Consider the following 24,521-nt stretch of genomic DNA (forward strand, 5'->3'; position numbering starts at 1 on the left):
ATTCTGTCCATCGGGGGCTGCTTTAAGGGTGTGTGAAAATTGCTTGTGGTTAGGCAAGGGAAAGGATTGAGGGAGAAAAGGGAGCAGCAGAAGAAGGAAGGAAGGAAGGAAGGAAGGAAGGAAGGAAGGAAGGAAGGAAGGGCGAGGGAGCAACTCATGTCTTTTGCCAAACAAAGCCCCAGCTTCACTCAAAAAAAAAAAATTAAGGAGGGGGAATAGAAGGATGAATGAACGAAGAAAGGAAGGAAGGAAGGAGAGAAAGAGAGAGAGAACAACTCTTCATCTTTTTTGCCAAACAAAGCCCCAGCTTTCCTTTTAAAAAACTGAAAGAGGGGGAGTAGAAAATGATTGAAAGAAAGGAAGGAAGGAAGGAAGGAGAGAAAGCGCAACTCCTCATCTTTGTTACCAAATAGAGCCCCAGCTTCCCTCAAAAAAATTGAGGGAGGAGGAGTAGCAGAAGAAGGAAGGAAGGAAGGAAAAGGAAAGGAAAGGAGAACTTGCTCATCTCTTTTGCCAAACAAAGCCCCAGCTCCCCTCCTGGCCAGACCCCTCTCCCTGTATTCCTAGAGAATCCGAAGTCCCCACGGGGCGCCCCTTACCCTTGTCTTCTTCTTCTTTTTCTTCTCCTCTTTCCTTCTTTAATTCCTTCCTTCCTTCCTCCCTTCCTTCCCTCCGCTTCCCAGAAGGGCTGCTGTTTGCGAGAGGAGGAGGGTTCCGGAGCCAGGGAAGGGATGCAGGAGGCAAGAGGACCGAGGAGAGAAGGAGGGAGCTGGAGCCAGCGCCGGGCGGGGCTGGTGGGCGTGGGCCCCTCGCGCGGAGCCTGGGCCGGAGGAGCTGTCCGCGCTCCCTGGTGCTGAAAGGTGGCTGGCGGAGAGGAGGGGCAGGTGAGGGGGAGCGGGGGAGAGACAGGCACCAGAAAGGCAAGCAGCCACTGGCTCTGGGTTTGGGGGTGTGAGTGTGTTGCTTTGTGCGAGGTGTGAGTGCCAAAGAAAGACACAGCCCTTCTCCACAGAATCATAGAGCTGGAAGAGATCCTCCCAAGGGTCTTCCTGTCCAACCTCCTGCCATGCAGGAACTCACAATCAAGGCACCCCTATCCGGGATCTGTTGAAAAAGCTCCAAAAGAGGGGACTCCATCACACTCAGAGGCAGCATCTTCCACTCTCGAACAGCTCTTTCCATCAGAAGGTTCTTCCTAATTGAATCATAGAGCTGTAAGAGACCCCAAGAGTCATCCAGTCCAACCCCCTGCCATGCAGCAATACACAGTCAAAGCACCCCCAATAGATGCTCATCCAGAATCTCTTGAAAAACCTCCTAAGAATGAGACTCTACTACCATCCAAAGCTGTGTATTCTACGGTTCACCAGCTCTTACCATCAGGAAGTTCTTCTTAATGTTAAGGTGGAGTCTCTTTTCCTGGAGTTTGGATCCATTGTTCCCTTTCCTAGTCTCTGGAGCAGCACAAAACAAGCTTGGTTCACCCCAAATATGACATCCCTTCAAATATTTAAACATGGTTATCATATCACCTCTTAACCTTCTCTTCTCCAAGTTACCCAGCTGCCTGAATCACTTGTCATAAGGCAGATCTTTCACCATTTTGGTTGCCCTCCTTTGGACATGCTCCAGCTTCTCAACATCCTTTCTGAACTGTAGAGTCCAGATGAGGCCTGACCAAAGCAGAATACAGTGGCACTATTACTTCCCTTGATCTGTTCTAGACACTATACATGGCAATCCCCTTCTGAAGAAACATGCCAAGAAAACCTTATGATAGGTTCACCTTAGGGGTGCCATAAGTCAGAAATGACTTGAAGGCACACAACAACAACAACAACAACAACAACAACAACAACAACAACAAACACACCCACAACAGTGCTTTCATATGACCTTCCCCTAGGTAATAAATCTCAGCATCATTCTATAGCACAGACACCTGTGATTATCTTTTGCTCTTTCTTTCTCTAAGGATTGCTAACCCTAGATTAGAGCAGAGAGAGGAAATAGAAGGCTCTCCAGGACCTATTGAACTACAACTCTCATATTCCCCAAGGACCAGTAGGAAACATGTGGTTGTCTAGGACCTGTTGGACTTGTTGTTATGTGCTTTCAAGTCATTACCGACAAACGGCAACCCTAAGGTTAACTTAACTATCACAGGGTCTGGACTACAACGCCCATATTTTTGGACTACAACTCCCATATTCCTCAAGGACAGGTCATACTGAGTAGGGATGATGGGCATAAAAACCAAATAATGTCAGGAAAATCCACAAGTCCCCTGCTCCTCCAGAACAGGGAGAGAACATCAGTGAAAAGGAAGAAAGTGACATTCCCAGATATATTGGGCTACAGATTCCATGAAAGATGCTGGTGGCTAGGGATGGCAGGAATTGTAGTACAACTAATGTGGAGGGGCATAAGGTTGGACAAGGCTGACATGCACATCTTTGTGTGAAATAGAAACCCGATCATTGCCTGTGCTGGGCTGGAGAAGCAAGGAAAGATATGATACTTGGGACTGATGGTGTTGTGGTCTGGTCACTGATCACACAAGACAGGCGGTGGTCTGTTTGTATCTATCAGGGATTTTTAATGCTCTGAAGAGAGTGTGGGTGTGCGAAGGAGGTGTGTGTGAATGAGGCACAAACACAGAGAGACAGAGAGAGATGTGACTGAGGAAAAGGCTGACATTACTGCCCTCTCCTGGAAATGCAAGACTTGCAACAAATCCTCAGTGAGAGAGAAGGACTTATTCCCCTTCCCACTGCCATTCTCTTCTTCTCCCTTTGTGCCATGTCTTTTTAGATTGTAAACCTGAAGGCATGGAAATGTCTAATTAACTATCTGTAAGCTGCTTTGAGAGCCTTTCTGGCTGAAGAACGGAGTATAAATCCAGTAAATAAATAAATAAATAAATAAAATAATCTTTATAAAACTCTCATACAATTTATGGCCCACCGACAACAGGATAAAATTAAACCATTTCGTTCCATTTATATACAGAATTTCCTTGATGCACACATAATCTCCAACTATCCTATTTGGCAATTAATTGGTCCCAATTAATCCTCTGTCATCTCAGTTTCTTTCTCCTCCTCCCACTTCTCCCTCTGTACTTCGCTTACTTCAGTTGCCACAAACTGAATTCAAAAGGCCAAAGATCTTTGCAGTCAATTCATTCAACAGAGAAGGGGGAAGAGGAAGGGGTGAAAATGTGAAGTTCCCAGTAGGTTCAAGCAAAAGCAAAGTGCTGCAGACTCTCCCAGTTTCAGTGTTCTTCCTTACTAATAATCTTTGTCATCTTGGCCGCACTTTGATGTTGCTTGACCACGCGTGTCAACATCCCTTGGATTTCTCCATTGCTCAGAGCACGATTTTCCAGACTCATTCACTATCAGAAGTACCATTTGAGGGTGAACATATTAAAGCATTGCAAAGTAGTGCAAACCAACAAATCTTGCCAAAAAAACCCCTATGATAGGCTCATCTTTGGGTCGCCATGAGTTGGAAATGACTTGAAGGTGCACAACAACAACAACAACAACAACAAAGATTTGGATTATTTTCTCTAGAAAAGAAGAAACTCTTTTGATGTCTCTCTCTGTGTGGGTGTGTATGTGTATGTGTGTGAACCTCTTAAATAAATATGGAACATCATTGGGGGACCAGGCTGAGATGCCTCATAGCCTTAAGAATATCCTTCCCATCTCCTTTTCCTTTTGTGTCATATCCTTTTTGATCCTTTTAGACTGAAAGGAACTACCCCTTTCAGTCTTAGAGAGGAGTAAAAATTATACACGTGGCATAGTGGTTTGAGTGTTGGATTACGACTCTAGAGACCAGGGTTTGATTCGCATCTTGACCATGAAACCCACTGGGTGATCTTGGGCAAGTGCCATGCTTTCAACCTAAGGGGAAGGCAATGGTAAACCTCCTTTGAGTGTCGCCATAAGTAGGAAACAACTTGAATGTACACAACAACAGCAACAATACATTCAAGGCAACCCTAAGGTGATTCTTTCATGGGATTTTCATGGAAAGATTTCTTCCAAGGGGATTGGGCATGGGTTCCTCTGAGGCCAAAAGAGTGGCTTGCTCAGGATCACCCAGAGGCCAAGCAGGGATTCAAACTCTGATCTCCCAGAGTCCTAGTCCAACCGCTACACCACACTAGCTATTGAAATAGAATATACTGTATATGGAAGGGTGAGCCCAGAAGGTGGTGCTGAGGGATTTCTGTTCAACTTCTTGGCCATTGGCCTGTGAAGTCTCTTAGGGCTCTGTTTCTTAGACATGTTATTCAACTTCTACATGAAGCCATGAGGTGGTCCAAAGGGTTTTTTTGGGCCACATGTCGCCACTATTCTGGTGAAACCCAACTTTATTTCTACTTTCCACTGACTTTATATCCTCATTTATAAGTCTAGAAATTTGAGTTAAAAAATTGACCAAAAACCTGAGTTGACTTATCCATGGGTCAATGTAAGTACTGTATTTTCACTCTTATTAAAAATGGAAGACTCCCCTGATGAATGGCAAGAATATGTGCCAGAAGCACTGATCCTGCTCTATTATCATAGGTTTGCAGCTTGGGCAGGGCATACTCCTGGATACAATCCCGAACCTGGAGGCCTATGATTTGGTGATCGCCAAAAGTGCATTTGTATAGCTGAAGCTAGTGTGCCATCTATGCCCATTCATAAAGATGTCAGATTTATCCACAGTGACATGTGGCTTGGTTACATCCTGTTTGGATTACTGTAATCCGTTTTACATGGGGCTTCCTTTGAAAAGCTCAGAAATTTCAGCTGACCTGAAGAGCTGCAGCCAGATTAACTGGAACTGGATACAGGGAACATACAACTCCCTTGTTGCAACAGGTTCTTTGGCTGCTGGTCCATTTCCAATCACAATTCAAAGTGCTAGTTATAACCAATAAAGCCCTCTATGGCTTGGGACCAGGCTATCTGAAAGACTATATCTTCCTCTATGAACCTGCCCCAAGTCTTAAGACCTTTGGGGGAGTTTTTTCTTCTTCTCTCAGTCCCACCACCTTCCAGGCATATTTGGAGGGAACAAGAGAGAAGGCATTCTTGGTGGTTGCTCCCAAGCATTGGCTCTCCTTCCCTAGGGAGGCTGGCATAGCTCTCTTGTGGCTGTCCTTCCATTAACAAGTGAAAACTTTTTTTATTCCAATACGTTTTTCAGAACTGGAATGAGGTTTTTAATAGTGTGTTTTGTCGTTTTTTTAAAATCTCTTTTTTAAAATAAATATTTCAAGTGTCTATAATTCTATAGATCATTTAACTGCATTTAAAAAAAACATTTGTTGTTGTGTGCCTTCAAGTCATTTCCAACTAATGGCGACCCTAAGGCAAACCTATCATAGGGTTTTCTTGGCAAGTTTCTTCACAGGGCATTGCCATTGCTATCCTCTGAAGATGGGAGAATGTGACTTGCCCAAGATCACCCAATGGGTTTCTTGGCTGAGCCAGGATTCGAACCCTGGCTTCCCAGTATGCAGTCCAACACTCAAATCATTACACCATGCCAACCCTATCAATGCATGTGCTTTTATTGATGGATTTGTATTTGTTATCTGGCAAAATAACAGATCCCATTATCCCATGTTGCCAGCAGTGTTCTGGGAGTTGCAATCTAAAAAAATCCAGTATCTCCAAGTGTTGCTCTTAGAACAACCTTGCCTGCTCTTTCCTTCCTCACCTGTCAGAAATGACAGTCAGATTTGATTGTTTGCAAAGAATCATGACCTGGCGGAAGAGGAAAGGGGGGCGAGGAGGAAGGATCTGAGAGGATCACCATGGCAACTTTATGGAGCTGACACTTAGGTTGCCTGAGCAACCAAAACACTCCTCTGTCATTTCCACACTGAAAAAGAGGAATATGATTCTATCAAATAGCCCTTGGGCCTGTCTATTTTTGTAGTGCCCAAGTGCCGTACACTTTGGCTGGCTGTGGGGCTGGAATATTGTGCCTTTAGGGACTCTCCAGTTATCCCCAGTTCCACCTCTTCTCTCTCTTTCGTCCCTCTCTCTGTCTCTCTCTCTGTATGTACAACGATAAATAGCGGCGTGTAGGAGGGGGACTGTTTGGAGGAAAGCAGCAGACAAGCTGTCTGGATAGATCAAGCACCTGGGTTTGTTAACAGCAGGGGGAACCATGTTTTTAGCTGTTTCTTGTGCAGCCTGATAAAAGTAATTTACACCCCAGCCATGAGCGACTCAGATGTGTTTTGATTACATTCTGTGTTCTTAATCCTCATAAAGGTGCTTTTTTTCCCTCCCCAGTAAGGACAAAAATATTTCCTTGGTCAGACTGGCTTTTCCCAACCCATCACACTGCAGCCAGTTGGACTATAAACCTCATCATCCCTGGACAGCAATCCCTTCTGTTTTGGGGTGATGGGAGCTATACTTCACATCTAGAGGGTATGAAGTTGGGAAGGCTTGTTAGATGAATCAACATTAGTTTTTCCAAACTACAAAATGGTTGAATAAACTAAAGATTGCTTTATTTAGACAGTATTTTAAAAACATGTTTGAGCCCTGCATCTTTAAAAATGGCCTAACATCTGTTTTGCAATGTTTGTATTCACGTTGTGGCTTCCATGACATTATGATCTATGGGGTTTGTTGTGCAGTAGTAAGCAGTGGAGTGACTGATGGATCATGGCCTGATGTGGCACTGATGTGGATTGGCACACTCCCTCAGTGAGCATCTGGACACTGGCTAGGAAATATCAGAGCACAACAGAAGCACCCAATATGCATCAGAAATGCCCAGTGCACATCAGAGCACTCTTGCTTGTGCCCAAATGTGCATCTTTGCCCATCACCATATATAGATGCGAGAGCTGGACAGTGAAAAAAGCAGATAAGAAAAAAATCAGTTCATTTGAGATGTGGTGCCGGAAGAGTGCTGAGGATACTATGGACAACGAAAAAGACAAGCAAATGGGTCCTTGAACTGATCAAGCTTGAACTCTCCTTGGAAACCATGATCAAATTGAGATTGATGTACTTTGAGAAGAGAATTGAGAAGACTCACTAGAAAAGACAATGATGCTAGGAAAGTAAGAAGAGAGGAAGACCACATGCCAGATGGAAATCCTCAGACAGGGAGGTCACAGTACTGAATTTGCAGGACCTGAGCAGAGCAGTGGAAGATACAGGGTCTTGGAAATGTCTCATCCATAGGGTCACCATGAGTCGGGGTTGACTCAAGGGCAGTTAACAACAATAACAAAACAGGTGGTTGTTGCATTTCTGCAATGTAGCTGCAAGTGTGTAAAGTTAGGACATGCATACTGTGATATAGGATTCTTGGCCATCATTTATTTTAAAGATAAAACTTAAGATGGAAGGCACCTCATTAGAACACACATGGTTTCTCCTCTCTCACATCCCAGAGGTAATGCTTCTTTTGAGTTGTGGCTTGAATCCTCTTAAAACAAGAGAAATTGCCTCAAAGTCTCCCCCTGAAGTACCATTTTATTCACATGCAGATGTATGTGGATTTGTTAGATCTACATAAATTTGTATGCAAATTAGTTAACCTATTAATTGCTTGCCCCACACTTGCATGATTTATCAGGTAAGGGATTGTCCAGGTGTAGCTTTGGATGGTATTGTCCCCATAGGAATTCTGCTCTCCCAAATGAAATTTCCTTCAGTCTTCAAATTTCAAGCACTGTAGTTTAGGCATCAAGAGAAAAGGATATGGTAGAATCTTGCAAAAACCTGAACACTAGCATTCTACAACATTGTATGTGTACAATGTCTTTCCATGCATGTATACTTTGTATGCTTTGGTGCAACTACAACTGTGTATGAATATTTGTTCTCAACCTTTGACACATGCTGACACCATCGAGGTGTTTGTAGAGGTGTTTCTTCATCAGAAAAAAACAAACCAAGGGAATCTTGGCCTTTGAAAGTAACACATTTAAATGAATTTCAGGTGGATAAATTCTCTGCAAGTATGCAAAGAAATCACAGCGTATTAGTTCTAATCATAATATTGCATAATATCCCTATTGCATAATAGAACTTGCACATTTACATCCTAGTCACTGTAGACTGGCACGTTTGCCTCTTAGTCATTGGAATTTAATCTCTACAACTATTTTTCACATGGAAAATATTCTATTTTAAATGGATTTGTTTTTCCCCCCGGAAATTTCACACCATGCTTGCCAGTAAATGCACTGACTGAGGATTATTTTTGTCACTACCTATGAAAATTTGTTTTCCATAGAAATCTTGTTTTAGTGACTGACATTTCTGCCGCTCTCAATTTTTGTCTCTCTTCTGCATGGAAAATTGTCTCATGACACCTCTGCTGAAGTCCTATACTCACTTACCTGAGGGGAAGCTCATTGGTGTTGTTGTTGTTGTTGTTGTTGTTATTATTATTATTATTATTATTATTATTATTATGCTTTATTTATATAGTGCTGTAGATTGAAATCAGTAGGACTAACTTCTCTGCAGTGGCATACCTAGCAGATTTGACAGACAGTGTGGATCATTTTTAATACCCCCCCAACAAAAGAGATCTCTTGTCTCTTTGGGGCACAGAGAGCCTTGACGAGATGGACTATCATCAGCGGTAGTGTTGGCAGCGATAATTCAGCCTCTTTGCTGTCTCCCCATCTTCTGCTTACCTTTCCTCTTCACCCAGCAGCCACTTTTGGGTCTTTAAGGGCTTCTAGCCAGGGAGGAAAGTTAGACAGAGGAAGGGAAGGAGTCCATGGCTGTCTAGGCTCAGTGGTGAAGAAGGAGACGCTCACCTTACTCACTGATAACTGCAAGCGTCACCTTTTCCCACCTACTGAGCTGCACCTCACCCCATGCCTTCCACATTTTTGAAGCAGTTGTGCCACTCCAATTAGGATGTCACCTGGTGCACTCTGCACTCCCTGCACCTCCTAATGATGCCCCAGCTTCTGAGTAAACAATCACAGATAGAAGCCCTAATTTTTCTAAAAACCAAGTTTCAGGAGGAGTTGCTTTCCTTCGCTCACATGCTATCTTACCATCTGTGCCTGATAAAGAAATCTGTGAGCTTTGAAAGCTAGCGTGATACATTTTGCACATTTGGGTTGGCCCAATAAAGGTTACACTACAAGATGGATTTCAGATTTTTATTTTTGCTTTAGAACAGCAACTCTAATGTCTGTGGCATAGCTGCTTTTGGGAATGAACTCTCTCTCTCTCTCTCTCTCTCTCTCTCACACACACACACACACACACACACATTTATAATAGGAGATTGCCTGGGCAAGGTATGATCCTGGGGATACAATAGGATGAGGACGATGAGGAAACAAGGAGGAAACATAAGTCAAGAACACTTTGGGGTGATTATTTTATCTGAGTTGCATTTTTATGCTACATTTGCACCAAAACCTTCAATGTGATCTGTCCCTGAAAACAATGCAAACCAGTTGATGAACTCCATGTAGTGCTCTGAGTGGTGTCATAATTTTGTCATAACCCACAAAAAATAATGGAGGCTTCCAAATTACTATTATAAGGGAAGGAAGGATTACAACTCCTTGATTATATATGACCTCTCTTCAAAAGGGGAGAAAAGTTTAGATACCCCTTTTCTTCATGTTTTTCTTTATTTGTTCTGTTTATACCCTTCCCTTTCATCCAGGGATCACTGGACAGTGTACAGACTCACCTCTATCCATATTATCCTCACAACATCCCTGTGAGGCAGGTTAGACTAAGACTGAGTGACTGACCTGAGGTGGTCCAATGAGCTTCATTGCTGAGTAAACCTATGAAACCTATTCCTTCCCTATTGCAGAACTTGGAATGGTTATCTTGTTGAATAATTATGCCTAGAATCCTTCAGCCAACATGGCCAATGGTATGTTGGTTGGGGTGGACTTTCATCCAAAATAGTCAATTTTTTGTTGTTACCTTGAAGGTAACTCTGACTTATGGTGACCCTATCACAGAGTTTTGTTGGCAAGATTTATTCAGAGGGGGTTGGCCACTGTCTTCCTCCAAGGCAAAGCATGACTTGTCCAGTATCACCCAATGGGACTCCATGGCTGATTCACTGGCCTCCCACAGTCCTTAGTCCAACACCCAAACCACAAGATTTAGGGGTCATCACAGAAGGCCAAAAGATTAGGGTTTGGGGGCTACACACACAGCCTGCACACATTTTCTCCTATTCCTCACCACAAAGAGTTTCGGAAAAGGGGTTTGGGATGTGGTTTTAGAGGAACAGCTATCTGGAGAGCTTCCTGACGCATGAACATTGGTGAAGATATGTTGTTTGTTTTGAAGCAACCATTTAAACAATTCCTTTTGAAACTCTCCATTTCCAAGAGAGAAGCTGGGGTTGAACTGGGATGAGCACATCCTCAAACCTCTGTGTGGGGCATGGAACTGGGACAGAATCATAACGGAACTCATATCTCCCCTAGACACTGCTCCCCCATTCCACCCCATGTTCCCAGGAAAGTGCACCTCAAAGTTTGAGTGTTATGGTACAGGGACACCTGGGACATGGACCTCCTCAGCTCTTGGCAAAGCCAGGACTGAAATCCTTCACACACGAGATACTTCATACTCCTGCAGAGCTAAGGTGTTTTCATAGACAGCAGTATACTCCATCTTCTCTGTGCCATTCTTAACAGCAGGTTTGATTCCTTCCAGGAGGCACTGGTGCAAGAAGATGTATTGGGACTGTGGAGACAGAGAGGCAGCCTTTATGTGGAGCTGTAACATGGAGAGAGGCACACAACACCTTGAGTTGCCTCTTCCCATCTCAAATGTCTCATTTGGAGGTTTATCAGAAAGATTACAGCACCATGGATGAAGTACAAAATGTATGAAAGTACAGATAAAAAAATGGTGGAATGTGTAGATGGATAACATCTGAAACAGCCCTTTTTCAGATGTTATCCAGCTACATATCCCATCATCTCTGACTCCTGACCCTGATGGGTCTTATGGGAGTTGGAATCCAACAACATCTGGAGGGGCACAAGCCTCTGAGAGGCAAATCTTTTATAGCTTTGCATGAGTCAATAGCAGGAGCCAATTCTAATCAGAGCTCAGAAAGGTTAACTACAACACGCAACACACACACCCCCCTCTGCAGGGGATTCTGGAGGCCATCATGCAAAATAATGACTTCCAATACATGAGTTAATCTCCATGTGAGATCAACTCACAGTAAGAGTTTAAGAGAACACATTGCCACATGATGCAGCCAAGACCACTAGTTTTGACGGCCTATAAAGCAAGTATAGATGGGATTAAACATGCTGTGCTTCTCATGGGGTAAGTCTATCAATAGCTGCTAGCAATTATGGCATAATTCTATTTCTTTAGAGGAATATTAAGGGTTTTTTAATTTTGTTGTTTTGCTGTTATGTGCCTTCAAGTCATTTCTGACTAATGGCAACCCTAAGGTGACAGCATCATGGGTTTTTCTTGACAGAACTTGTTCCGGAGGGTGGGGTTGCCCTGGCCTTCCTGTGAGGCTGAGAGAGTATGACTTGCCTAAGGTCACCCAGTAGGTTTTCATGCCTGAGTGGGGATTCAAATCTTGGTTTCCCTGTGTACTAGTCCAACACTCAAACCACTCCACCATACTTACTCTAGGCTTTACTAAAATCCCCAAGGGAGCAAACTTAGTAAACTGTTTTGTATTTCTGTATTTTTATTGATTGATTGATTTTAATTCGGAGGCCTCGCATAAACTGAAGCTCTAAATCTGGGCTGTCCAAAGTGCCCCTGGGCCACCTAGGATTCCCCTGACCGCATCTGCATATCCCCCTATGTCTCATGTAACCCCTGGAAAATTGGTAGTGCAGGGACAAAACCAATTGTTTCTACTCCTGGAGGTAACCAGGAGCAGTGGAATTTTACCTAAGACAGATGATCCATCAAAACAAGCCGAATGTAGACATCTAAGAATGTTTCATTTCTTAATTATTATTTTTTAACCTCTTTTGGATATTTTTGACATTTGCAGGACTGGGATGGGGGCTGTGGGTAAAAATATGCCAAAACAAGTGAGATCTAGGGTCTTGTCCCTCACCTCAGTCTGAATCATGAGTGGACGGTTCATCCTGAGCCTTTGGACAAATGAGAAGACACCCATTTGCCCCTCCTCTTGGGCTTGGCGCAACATCGAATCCAAGGCAATGAACGTCCCTGTCCGGCCCACACCAGCACTGTTGGGCAAAAGGGAAGGGAGCATGATGCTAAGAGACACATAAAAGATCTTCCATTCAGCAGAGTTTAGATTAAAGCACAGAAAAACAGAAAGATATTCTAGCTGGAAGGAACCTCATGGAATCAATAGACATAATCTTGTCTGCAGCCAACAGAAGAAATCTCAACTCAGGTAATGTTGATTTAAAAATGGAGATATAAATGTGTGTGTACCTTCAAGTCCCCAGTTGACTTAAGGTAGCCCCATGAATTTCATAGGCTTCTTTTAGGCAAAGGATACTCAGAAGTGGTTTGCCATTTCCTTCCTCTGAAATATAGCCTACATTGCTGCATATTTCCTAATAGTCCCCCATCCAGGTAATAATCAGGGTAACTCTGCTTAGCTTCCATGACCAGATAAGATCTGGTGCCTTTAGGGTATTTAGGTATACAAATTTGTTGTCATTGTGTGCCTTCATGTCGTTTCTCACTTATGACGACCCTAAAGCGTTCCTACCATAGGGTTTTCTTGGCAAAAGCTGTTCAGAGGGAATGTGACTTGCCCAAAGTCACCCACTGGGTTTCCATGGCCAAGCAGGGGTTTGAACCCTGATCTCCCAAAGTCCTAGTTCAATGCTCAAACCACTACACTATGCTGGCTCTCTAGACATATAACTATCAGGTACTAAAATGATTAGGCAAAGAGACCCTGCTTTTATTAATTGGCATATTTCTATCCTACCTCTTAGTCAAATACTCTCATTTGGCTTGGAGCATTTTTAAAAGAATAGGATCATAGCATTTCAATTTTCAAAGGAATATTTAAATCCAAGAGTAAGCCATGTAGGTCAAATAAAAATAGACATACTGGGTTTCAACAGTAAAATCAGTTTCCATTAAAGGTTAGAGAGAATAATAAGGGATCACCTGTAAAAACAGCAGAGGTTGGAAGCATTTCTTTTTCGGACAAAAATAATTTCCAAAATCATGTATCCTGATTTTTATCTGTGAAATGTTGCAGGGTATGCATTTTGGGAAAATAATTTAACTCTTCTCATGATTCAATAAGCCATGAGGAGAAACAGCTTACCTGCAGATACTTAGAAAATGCTTAGAAGTAAGAAAGTAAAAGTTAAGTTGTATCCACTACCTGAGGGTCTGTGTTCAAGGCAGAAGAAATGGCTAGAAGAGCAGGGCCTGGGCCTGGCAGAACCTCACAAGTGACACTGGGATTTCTGCATGCAAAACATATACTCTACTATTCCTGAGCTCTGGTATCTCCTCAGTCTCAATCCAGAGAAGCTCTGGATTGACTCTACTTTGCTCCAGTGCTCTCCACTCCAATTCCCACTGGTTTTACCTGCAGTGAACCAGAGCTGGCCCACTGCCTTCATGTTCCTCCATGTGCCCTCTCACAAGGTCTCGGAAGTGAAGGACAGCATTTGTGGTGTGAGGCACCCCGTGATCTGGCCATGAGGTGTAATGGTAATGCTTGGCGAGACGGACCTCAGATTCATTCATCTGTTGAAAGACACACACACATGTTGAAGGTGACTTCCAGCTAGGATGGTGAATCCATTCTGGGGTTTAGAGCAAATTTTAAAGGAGACCGCAAACATTTCAGATGGATTGTGGGGATAGGGTTCAACATTTTGGATAACTCCTTTAAAATCTGGATTGAAAATGGAACAATTTCCATTGCAATGGAAGCCACTAGCCCCAACTGGGGAAAGATGGGATACAAATCTGATGAAGGGAAGGAGGAAGGAATGTAGGAATGGGGGAATGGAGGGAGAGATCTGTCAAAGTTGCTTGAAAGATGTATCTCATGTTAACAGTCAGAGGAGATCATTGGGGGAGCAGAAGGCAAACCAACTCCTACTCACTCACCCGTTTGATGCTGAAGTCCCGGACAGTCCAATCGGGAAGGATGGTTTCTGTAACAACGGAGACACTAATATCTTCATAGGTGCACGGTGTGTAATCCAGAGGCCAATAGCGTTCACATTTCACCTAACCAGAAGAGGAAAGGGGGAAATATTGAGGAAAGGGGAATCAGAAGAGTATTGAGAATAGTGGAATGGATATCACTGGGGCACTGTACAGCCTAAGAAAAATAGTTTTGCGAACTACAATGCCCAGAATCCCCCAGCCAGCATAACTGGAACTATAGTCCAACACACACACACACACACACACACACACACACACACACTCTCAAAAGGCTCTGTGGAGAACACTGGAGGCAGCTGTCAGGTTCCTGAAAAGTCAGAGTCCAGAAATTTCAAATTGGTGGTCCTTAAAGGCAACAAACTCACTTGTCTTTTTTGCCTGGACTTTCAAGAGCTACAGATCCATTGGAATGAGACCACCACTAGAAGCAAGCTAGATGTCCCCACATCACATGTACAGCCTTCCAGATACAAATCTCTATTCCTGGTACCTGCCAAACCAGAGGTGAGGAAGATGAGGCCCTCCAGATGTTGCTGGAATACAACTCCCATCACCCTCCAATATTGGTTATGCTGGTTCAGGCTGATGACAGTTGCATTCCAACAACATCTGGAGGAGGGACATGTGGTCCCTGCTTCATATTAGACAATATTCTTCCTCTGTCTTTCTTGTTCATATGCCCTCTCTTGAACATACAACTAACTACACGTCCCTGGCTGGAGGAGGTAGGAACTGTAGTCCAACAGAACTAAAAGATATCAGGTTGGGAATCACAGAATCATAAAATTGGGAGAGATCACAAGGACCATCCAGTCCTACTCCCTGCCATACACAATCAAAGCATTCCTGACAGAGTGAAGTGAATTCATACTGTTTCCCCAAATCCCTATGTTTTGGGGTACTGGGAGACATTTCGCCCCACTAAAAATCACTTGTGACTTTGTAAAAAGCTGCTCTGTAGTGTAGTGGTTAGCACTGGATGAGAAAAAGCTAAGGTTCAAGTCTAGTTTAGTTTTTGTATAAAATCTTTCCAAAAATACACACTGGCTAGAGAGGTTTCATAGATGCTGCTGCTGTAAATGAGCAGGAAAAGTGAGGGATAGTGTTACCACCAAAAAGCTGATAAAATTGGTCTAGAAGGTTCTGAACATTGCATTGCACATGTGCAGACAACCCAATTGTGTGAGACACAGAGACCACAAAGACGAGAGTTGGGACTGACACTCTTTCTGTCAGATTTGCCTCACAGGATTGCTGTGAGAATAAACTAAGGAAGGGGACAGCCATGCACACTGCCTTATACTCATCAGAAGACCTCCAGCAACATGTATGCTGCTCACTCATGCTTCAAACACCAAAGAGTTTTAAAGAGACAATGGCAAAAAGGAAACCTGGCAAAATGCTTTTTACAATAAATGCTTTTAAATTCCTTTTAAAAAATAAGTCGAATAACAACTAAAATATATTGTTTTGTAGCATCATAGTAGGTAATGTCTTTTATTACCACCAGGGTGATGGATAGCTTCCATGTCAGTGGGGCAGTGAATATGTTCCAGGATTTAGTCCAAACTTTAAAAGAGGTATCAGAGTCGCTGAACCTAATTTCTAATTTGGGGATAAGGTTCAGCACTTTGGATAACTTCTTTAAAATCTAGACCAAATCACAGAGTGGATTCACTACTTACACAAACAACCATCTGATGCCACAGATAACTAACAAATAAATTATAGCAACTAATGAATCCAGAATAAATATTTGCAACAGCACAAGGTCTCTGTTCCCTTGAATGGGTGATTTCCAAAGAGAACTTAGTTTTTTCCCTTGATCCCCAGAGAAAATGGGACAATCCTCACCCGTCCATTCTCAATGCAGTTGGTGAGCATGATCAAGGTTGTGCTCCGTTGCTCCCATATCATGCGCCAGAAGTCATACAGTGTCTCACGGAGTGGCCCTTGTGCTGCAATGAACTCCTTTTCCCTCTTAAAGCCCTAGAATCCATGGGTAGCAAGGAAAGAGGTATTTGCTTCAGACTGAGATTGGAACATTTGTTTTAAAAGGCTTCACACATTTCAGTATCCTTCAGTGACCTCAAAAATCTAAACTAATAGTTTATGTGAATGTGGGGTGTGGGTTTTTATTTATTTATTTATTTATTTCACATCACATTTCCAACGCTGCATAGGACTGACAGAGAAAAATGGCATATAATATGCCTGGTTGCAGCCACTGCCTGCTAGTGGCACATTTTGTGACTGGCTCCTTTAAAAGTTTAAGTTACATTCCCTAATTCAACATACTGCATGGGTGCATGAATCTCACAGAGTCATTGCTGGCTGGGGATGGTTGGATTTGTAGTACAACAGGCCTGGAAAGGCTATCCTTAAACCATGACATCTAACTACCTGTGTGGATAAGTTTTGCAAATGATTTGCCACATCGCTTTGCATTTTTCCACGCTCACCTATTTCTCACCAACATGTATGCTGTTCACTTACCTTTCAAACCCTGTAAATTATAATAAGCGAGTATTCATAAATCTGGAGAAATTACTATCAAAATGCTTCTTTAAAAATGATTTTTAAAATAACTAGAATACGCTACTTGTTGCACCAAAATACTGGTTGATTCAAAAAGAATGGTGCAAATGTAAAACTGTTCTTATTTGGTTTTGCACCATTGTTTCTGAATCACTCTGTAAGTAATACTGTTATCCCCAGTCGTGGCAGGTGGGCTGAAGAAATAAACTCACTACTACCACTTTTCAATTAGATATGCAAAGTCAATGCAGACTTCTTTTCAATGTGGAATTGTTGCATATTAATTGGATTGAAATTCTGAGGAATTAAATGTATTATAAATCTAGGAGTGATTATGTACTACATTAAACAGAAAGCTTAGGTCTGTGCCAAGGTATGTCACAGGACTATATCTTGGATGGATTACAAAGGCCCCAAACTCCACCTGAAAATACAGTAAAATTTCACATCGAAATGCAGTCTATAGGACTCACAGGCATATAGCTAGCATTGATATAATCAGAGTTGGGGTCTCCAGGTTTGGGGATGAGCGGGACCCGGGCATGATCATCTGCAGAGAAGAAACAAAAGGGTAGAACTGGTACTTGGGAAGGATAAATGAATACCACAGCCAATGCCAATATGAACAATCAAAAGTGAAAGGAACAAAATGGGTTTGATGCCATGGACCCTTTCACAATCCCCAATTATAGTACTATGATTCCACTTTAATTGCCATGGTCACATTTCTAGACCTCAGGAAAACAGCCTTCTGGATCACAACTCTTAGCATCCTTGAGCCACAATGGAAGTTCTGGTTAAGGGGCAAAGGACTTCAAAAAGTAAAATTTCCAAGCTTGGAGATGTACTTGGGTTGTCAAGCTAGGATATCTGGGGGAAGGTCTACATTGGCCAGAATATTTCAATTTGCCCCCAGAGTATTCTGACCCTGAATTCCTCCCAAATTTACCCCTTACCTTCACTCTTTTGCTGTGCGTTTTCAGCTGTTGCAGTAAATGACAGGCAGTTGCCTTCCCATGCGATCCCCATTTGTCACCCGCTACCATTGCTGAGGTCAGAACAAAGGACCCATCCATGCTATCAATGCTGGGTGCATCCTTCTGACATCGGAGAAACTTGTACTCACACCAGTGGCACCAAGTGGCTCGCATCATTGCAAAGAGCAATGCCGCCATCATTGCAAAGAGCCAAAAACCCGCAGCAAAAGCAGATAATGGGGAGGAAGCCCTAAATCGGGTGCGAGCAGCGTGAAGACAGTCCACATTCGATTTGGGGGTTTAACCACGCATCACATAAACAGGACGCAGCAAGCCTGGGGGGAATTTGGGGGGATTTGTTCACGTAGAGACAAATTGAGAGAGCCAGCATGGTGTAGCAATTTCAGCGCTGAACTATGACTCTGGAGACCAGGGTTTGAATTTGATTTCAGCCATGGAAATCCACTGGGTGACCTTAGGCAAGTCACACTCTTTCAGCCTCAGGGGAAGGCAATGGCAAACCACTTCAGAAGAAACTACAGGGTCACCATAAGTCAGAAACACAACAACAGCAACTAGGTTTAATAGTCAAGTGATTCTCACACGCCAATGAGAGATCACTCCGGTCTCCTCCTGTTTGAATCTCTGGTTTTTGAGATGACTGCATCCAAAAAAGGCTAACCCCTGCAGCAAGATGCTCAAACGTGAAGCAGGTCCTTTGGGGTTATGCAAGGTAAATGGAGATAATGAGGAAGGGAAGAAAACTCACATGGCAGGACGTTGCTATAGCGATTCTTGGCTTGATTCTCAGGCCGCTCTGCCACACTCTGAGACTGCCCGGTTCCTATGTCCTGCAGCTGCTGTTGTGACAGCAAGGAAAAAGGAAATATTGAATCAGTGCAGGAAGGCAGAGAGAGCGACAGGGCAGGGGCAAAGCAAGATGTCCCTCCTGCTTATTCACAAATTAATTTTACATAGGTAGATCTACTAAGGAGTTGGCATAGTTAGTGGTTTGAGAGTTGGACTACGACTCTGGAGATTAGGATTCAATTCCCTGCTTGGCCACGGAAACCCACTGGGTGACCTTGGGAAAGTCACACTCTCTCAGCCTCAGAGGGAAGGCAATGGCAAGCCTCCTCTGAACAATTCCTTGCCAAGAAAACCCCATTCAAAGATATAGCCATATTAGTCTGTAAAATCTGAATGTAAAGAGATCTTGTAGCATCTTTGAGACTAACTGAAAGAAAGAGGTTGGCAGCATGAACGCTGATAGACTTAAGTAAGTTGACTAAATCCTACAAAACCATCATACTGCCAACTTCTTTCTTTCAGTTAGTCTCAAAGGTGCTACAAGAAAACACCATGATAGGTTTGCCATGGGACTGCCATAAGTCAGAAACAACTTGAAGGCACACAATACACACACATACACATACATACACATACACACAATGATCTACTGCTTTGCCTTGCTTTGCAACTGAATGTCAGTTGTTGATGAGTTATATACAGTTAAATGTGTGGGTTTAAAAAAAAAAAATGAAGAAAGAAAGCAAGCACCAAGTGGCTAAGCCAAAATCCCTCAACATGGGAAATACCTTGGATGAATTGGATTAAGTGACAGTGTGTGTGTGTTGTGTGCCTTCAAATCGCTTCTGACTTATGGTGACCCTAAGGTGAAACTATGACGGGGTTTTCTTGGCAAGATCTATTCAGAGGAGGTTTACCATTTCCTTTCCCTGAGGCTGAGAGCATGTGATTTGCCCAAGGTTACCTAGTAGTTCCTTGTTTTTCTGAAAAGTGTACAGACAAAAAAATTCTACACGTTTATTCAGAAGTGCATTTCACTACATTCAGAGGGTCCTGGTGTGCATCTACACTGTAGAAATAATGCAGTATGATACCACTTTAAATGCTGCAGCTCCATCCTATGTAATCCTGGGATTTGTAGTTTTATAACATCTTTCACCTTCTCTGCTAAAGTGTGCTGGTGCCTCACAACACTACAAATGCCAGGACTGCTGCTCAGTTTTATGTTCTGAGTACCTGAAACATCCATGCCTGTTCAGATGACTGAGGGTCTCTTATGTATCAAAAGCTGTCTGAATAGGATCTGCAACATCATACATGGTAATACTCACCCAATTTGTGAGATGTTGAGCAGAAACAAAGAAACAAGATTAAAGCATATTACGGAAATGGAGATTTATATGTTAATATCTGGAATGTACACTTCAATCCAATTACACCATTCATGATGTGGGCTTTTAGGCATGAAACTGAAAGATCACAGTGATTTACAAGAACGTAGTATTTACGCTGTGATTTAATTTAAAGAAACATCATCAGCTGAAGTGTCTACTCCTGAACTGTCTGTTCTTTATTCACATTGTAGGAATATTAGATACTAGTATTACCATAAAGGCACCAGATCCTGTCTGTTTTTGGAAACTAAGCAGGATGGGAAAACACCAACAAATATCACATGCTGTAGGCTACATTCAGCCCATATCCATGGATTTCTTTATCCAAAGATTCAAACATTCATGCTTTGGAAATATTTTAAAAACATATAGATTCAAAAAAGTAAACCTTGATTTTGCCATTTCATACAAGGGACACTATCTTACTGTGCCACTGTATTTAATGCGACTTCAAAGCTGGTGAACTACAGCTTTTACAGCCCAATCTTCCTACCTGATATTCCTTGGCAAAACCAAAGGCACTGTTGGAAAGGTGCTCACTGCAGTAACATGGGAAAGCTGCGACAGGCACTGAGGCAAGAACTCTGTACAGAAGGCAAAGGCAGAGCAGACATTTCTTCAAATGCCAAGAGCCAAAGATAATAAGAAGCTACTCCAGGCAAATGGAATAGGCAAATCTTTGGATCCCACTTTCTGTGTTCCTTTACCCTCTGAAATTACATTAAGGGGTGGGAGTGCTTAGCCCTATCGTTGCTTTACAGCAGGAGGTGGGTATCTTGAGGTCCTCCAGATGTAGTTGGATTATAATTCCCAGCAGCATGGGCCAAAATAGCTCATGAGAAGGCATGCTAGGAAGTTCGTTCCAATGATTGATGGAGGGCCATATCATTCCCACCCTCCTTCAGGCAAATTAAATCACATTTATTTATTTTTTTAAAAAAACAACCTTTAAACCCTCCCCTTCCCCCAGTCATTCTCACTCAGGCAGTCCAACATCTGGTTTTGGTTTCTCCAGGCCATTACTGCACTTCCTCCTGTAAACAAGACAAGAAAATGGAATCTATAACTTGCTCAATCTTTGTTGACACCCTCACTTCCAGAAAGCTTGGAAATGTTAGCCAGGGATCATAACTCCCAGATTCTGTCAGGTCATCAAAAAAAGGAACACAGGGCCCAAACAGAAAGGCCAAAATAAAGCTGCTTCAGATCACTTTGGAAGTGTGCTGTTTACATGATGTATGCATCCTGAGAGGCCAGATGCCATGCCAAAGCCATGCTCCAGTCCTAAGACCTGGAGTGCAGCTTTGGTGCAGCTTCTGTCCTCTTAAGATGCATGTGTCATTTAAACAGCATCACTAGGAATCCAGGCGGCTTACAACAGGCAGATGGACTGGAGGGAGGGCTCTTTTTCTTAATCGAGGCCGGCCCGATGGTGCTGGGCCTGTCCTTTCACTCCCTCTAAGGCCAGAAGATGACAGTTGGAAGGAGGGAGGGGAGGGCTCTTCCTCTTCAGGCCCGATGGCATTGGGCCTGTCCAAAGTGACCAAAGCAGCTTTATTTTGGTCTGTCTGTTTGGGCCCATAGCTTTTTGAGGGTTTTTTGGGTTATGTGGCCATGTTCTAGAAGAATTTATTCCTGATGTTTCGCCAGCATCTGTGGCTGGCATCTTCAGATCTGAAGATGCCAGCCACAGATGCTGGTGAAACGTCAGGAATAAACTCTTCTAGAACATGGGCACATAGCTGAAAACCCCACAAAAAATTATGGATGCCGGCCATGAAAGCCTTTGACTTCACACAAAAAAGGAACATTTCCTAGCTCAGCACCCATCCCCACATCCCTCAAAGGGAATGCAAGATGAGACACTGGAAAAAATAAAAACTGCTAAAAGTTTATGTTGATCCTTGCTAAGGGGAAGATCAAGACAGCAGGGAGCAGTGCTGACCCCTATTCCACACCCGCCCCACTGTGCCTGGTAGTAGGGCTGGCCCTGTGGATTGACTTTTTGCTGAATCCTGGTGGGGTTTCTTTGGGGTTGAAACTTTGAGCTTTGAGGTTTCATCCAAATTTTAAAGGAGCCATCCAAGAGTTGTTGTTTGTTGTTGTGTGCCGCCAAGTCATTTTTGACTTATGGCGACCCTAAGGCGAAACTACCACAGAGATTTCTTGGCAAGTTTCTTTAGAAGGAGTTTTCCATTGCCATCCTCTGATGCTGAGAGAGTGTGACTTGCCAGAGGTGCACTGAATTATATTCCCCATATGTTCTGCACCTCTGATAGTCCATTTAAAGTTCAGACTCAAACCTGGAACATATTTATCCTCCCCCAACCCTGCCAAACTTCCAGCACTGACACAGAATCCACCAGATGCCAGTGGGATTCAGGTTACAGCCCTGGATGCTCTCTGCTGGGTGGAAGGGATAATTCCATGCAAGGGAAGCTGACTGTAATGAGCTTGCTTACCTCCATCTCCTGAAATAGAGCAGCAGCAAGCTGAGGATGACTAAGAGGAGCAGCACAGCAACCAGAGATCCTACGATGACTGCGAAAGACACAAGAAGAGAGTAGCCTGTGTCATGTGTATGTGTGCAATCTTACCATTCTCCTCCACATACATGTCTGGATAACACCATGTATGTGAAAGGTGTCAAATCACTCCCTTTGCCATCATTGCTGCCCATTTCAAATCAGAGCCCAGTTTTACAGTGGTGCATTGATGCAGTCATAGGCTGCATCTACACTGCAGAATGAATGTAGTTTGACATCACTTTAACTGTTATGGCTCCATGCTATGGAATTCTGGGATTTGCAGTTTGGTGAGATATTTAGTCTTTTCTGTCATTGAGCTCTGGTGCTACAACAAACTACAAATCCCATGATTTCACAGGACAGAAACATGACAGTAAGCAGTGCATTAATTCTGCAGTGTGTCCCCAGCCATAGATCCCACATACAATTTGGCCCAAAAGTTCCCCTTCCTCTTTTTTTTAAAAAGGGGACAAATATTTAAGTCACAGAATCCCAGAGTTGGAAGAGAACCCAAGGGCCATCCAGTCCAACCTTCTGCCATGCAGGAACACAATATCAAAGCACCCCCATCCAGCCTCTGCTTAAAAACCTCCAGAGGAATGTGTCCCACTCTCAAACAGCTCTTACTATCAAGAATTTCTTCCTAATGTTTAAGCAGAATTTCTTTTCTAATAGTTTGAATCCATTGCTCCATGAGTTTATTATTATTATTATTATTATTATTATTATTATTATTAACCTTTATTTATGAAGCGCTGTAAATTTACACAGCGCTGTACATGCAATCTTTTTAGTTAGACGGTTCCCTGCCTTATCACACTAAGGAGATTGAGAGTTTATCCCGTGAATATCCCAGGAAAATCGTGTAATTACGTGAAACAATTTCACACATTGTTGCACAAAACCGGCCATTAAAGTGGTCACAAAGAAGCATTAATGCACATCTTTTTTTACTTTTGGGATTTCAGCGACAATGCATTTCCGATATCACTTTATTTGTGCAATTGTGTGTGATAATCATTAGTGCAATTACTCACCATTTTTGCTTTATTTGTGGGATGCTTTGAATGCACTTTAATCTCTCTTTAATGTCGAAAGGCCTTTAGGGAATTCCCTGCTTCTTACACATCTAATGTCATCCTCTATAAATTGCTCCTGTATGTCGCAAAACTTTGGATGATATAAATCAAGCCCATTCCCTGTTTCTAACCTTTTCTGAAGCGCAGGTGTCTCAGGGTAACCCTCTCATACCATGATACCAAATTAGAAAGGGTGGTCCCATGCCAGTTAAGAACATAAGAAAAATATACACACACATCCTGGACCAAAATAAAGTCAATATTATGTTTCCTACAGTGGCCAAAAGACACCTATGGGAAGCCCAACTGGAGTACATATACAGGTAAAGTGGCAGCCTTCTACCCTATTTCCCCAAGACACTGCCTCTGACTCTGGAAGGAATATGCAGACATCATGACCGTTTTTGTGTATTTAAACAAAGTGCATCATGTGTCACACAGGTCTAGCATACCCATTAAAGTTTTCCAAAATGTCTCACCTGTACTGTCAGTGGAACATTCCTTAAGGTCAGACATCACATAGTGGTCATACCAGTAAGTTCTCACTTGTATCTGATATCTCCTGGCCGGTTGCAGGTGTCCAACCACTGTTGACTCCTTGCATGTCCACCATGTTTTCCAAGTCTGATTCGACACGAGGATGACTAATTTACTGACCTCATGTGTGGGACATTTCCAGGATAACTTTAGTTCCTGGCCCCCTGGCACGGCCAAGCACTTCATGTCAGTTATTTGTTCTGGCTCTGTGTGGGCAGAAAGTAAAGAGAATTGTGGGAGTTTCCTCCAGATTTTGAGAAAGTTACATTTAAGATCGCAGCCCTCAGAATCTCCCAGCCATCGTGACCAGTGGCCATGTTGACTAGGGAATTTTGGAAGCTATGTTTAAAAAAGTACTTTTTTCAGTATCAGTATCAGCTTTCTCTCTTGCTCGCATTCTCAATTGACAATTGTTTTATTAAATGAATTCATATGTTCACAACTTTACAAAATAGAAGTGAGTCACAGTTATGTCCATAGTTAT

General features: G+C 42.9%; 2 protein-coding genes across 2 annotated transcripts in view; both read right to left on the minus strand.

The window, feature by feature from the left end:
- The window catches only part of SYT5 (synaptotagmin 5), a 42,204-nt gene extending 41,250 nt beyond the window's left edge, over window positions 1–954 (minus strand). The window contains exon 1 of the mRNA XM_042477276.1: window positions 600–954. The gene's annotated coding sequence lies outside the window, so the exon portion shown is untranslated. The remainder of the gene's footprint in view (window positions 1–599) is intronic.
- Window positions 955–10,604: 9,650 nt separating this feature from the next.
- PTPRH (protein tyrosine phosphatase receptor type H) overlaps window positions 10,605–24,521 on the minus strand; it is a 28,010-nt gene continuing 14,093 nt past the window's right edge. Inside the window, exons 8-19 of the mRNA XM_042473779.1 lie at window positions 23,980–24,243; window positions 23,862–23,864; window positions 22,356–22,434; window positions 20,874–20,924; window positions 20,387–20,477; window positions 18,459–18,549; window positions 17,186–17,262; window positions 16,029–16,163; window positions 14,112–14,234; window positions 13,582–13,742; window positions 12,106–12,241; window positions 10,605–10,742 (exon numbers count right to left, since the gene is read on the minus strand). Coding sequence (XP_042329713.1) covers window positions 10,605–10,742; window positions 12,106–12,241; window positions 13,582–13,742; window positions 14,112–14,234; window positions 16,029–16,163; window positions 17,186–17,262; window positions 18,459–18,549; window positions 20,387–20,477; window positions 20,874–20,924; window positions 22,356–22,434; window positions 23,862–23,864; window positions 23,980–24,243 — 1,349 coding nt within the window. The remainder of the gene's footprint in view (window positions 10,743–12,105; window positions 12,242–13,581; window positions 13,743–14,111; window positions 14,235–16,028; window positions 16,164–17,185; window positions 17,263–18,458; window positions 18,550–20,386; window positions 20,478–20,873; window positions 20,925–22,355; window positions 22,435–23,861; window positions 23,865–23,979; window positions 24,244–24,521) is intronic.

Source organism: Sceloporus undulatus, chromosome 6, assembly GCF_019175285.1.
Source record: "Sceloporus undulatus isolate JIND9_A2432 ecotype Alabama chromosome 6, SceUnd_v1.1, whole genome shotgun sequence".
NCBI lineage: Eukaryota > Metazoa > Chordata > Lepidosauria > Squamata > Phrynosomatidae > Sceloporus > Sceloporus undulatus.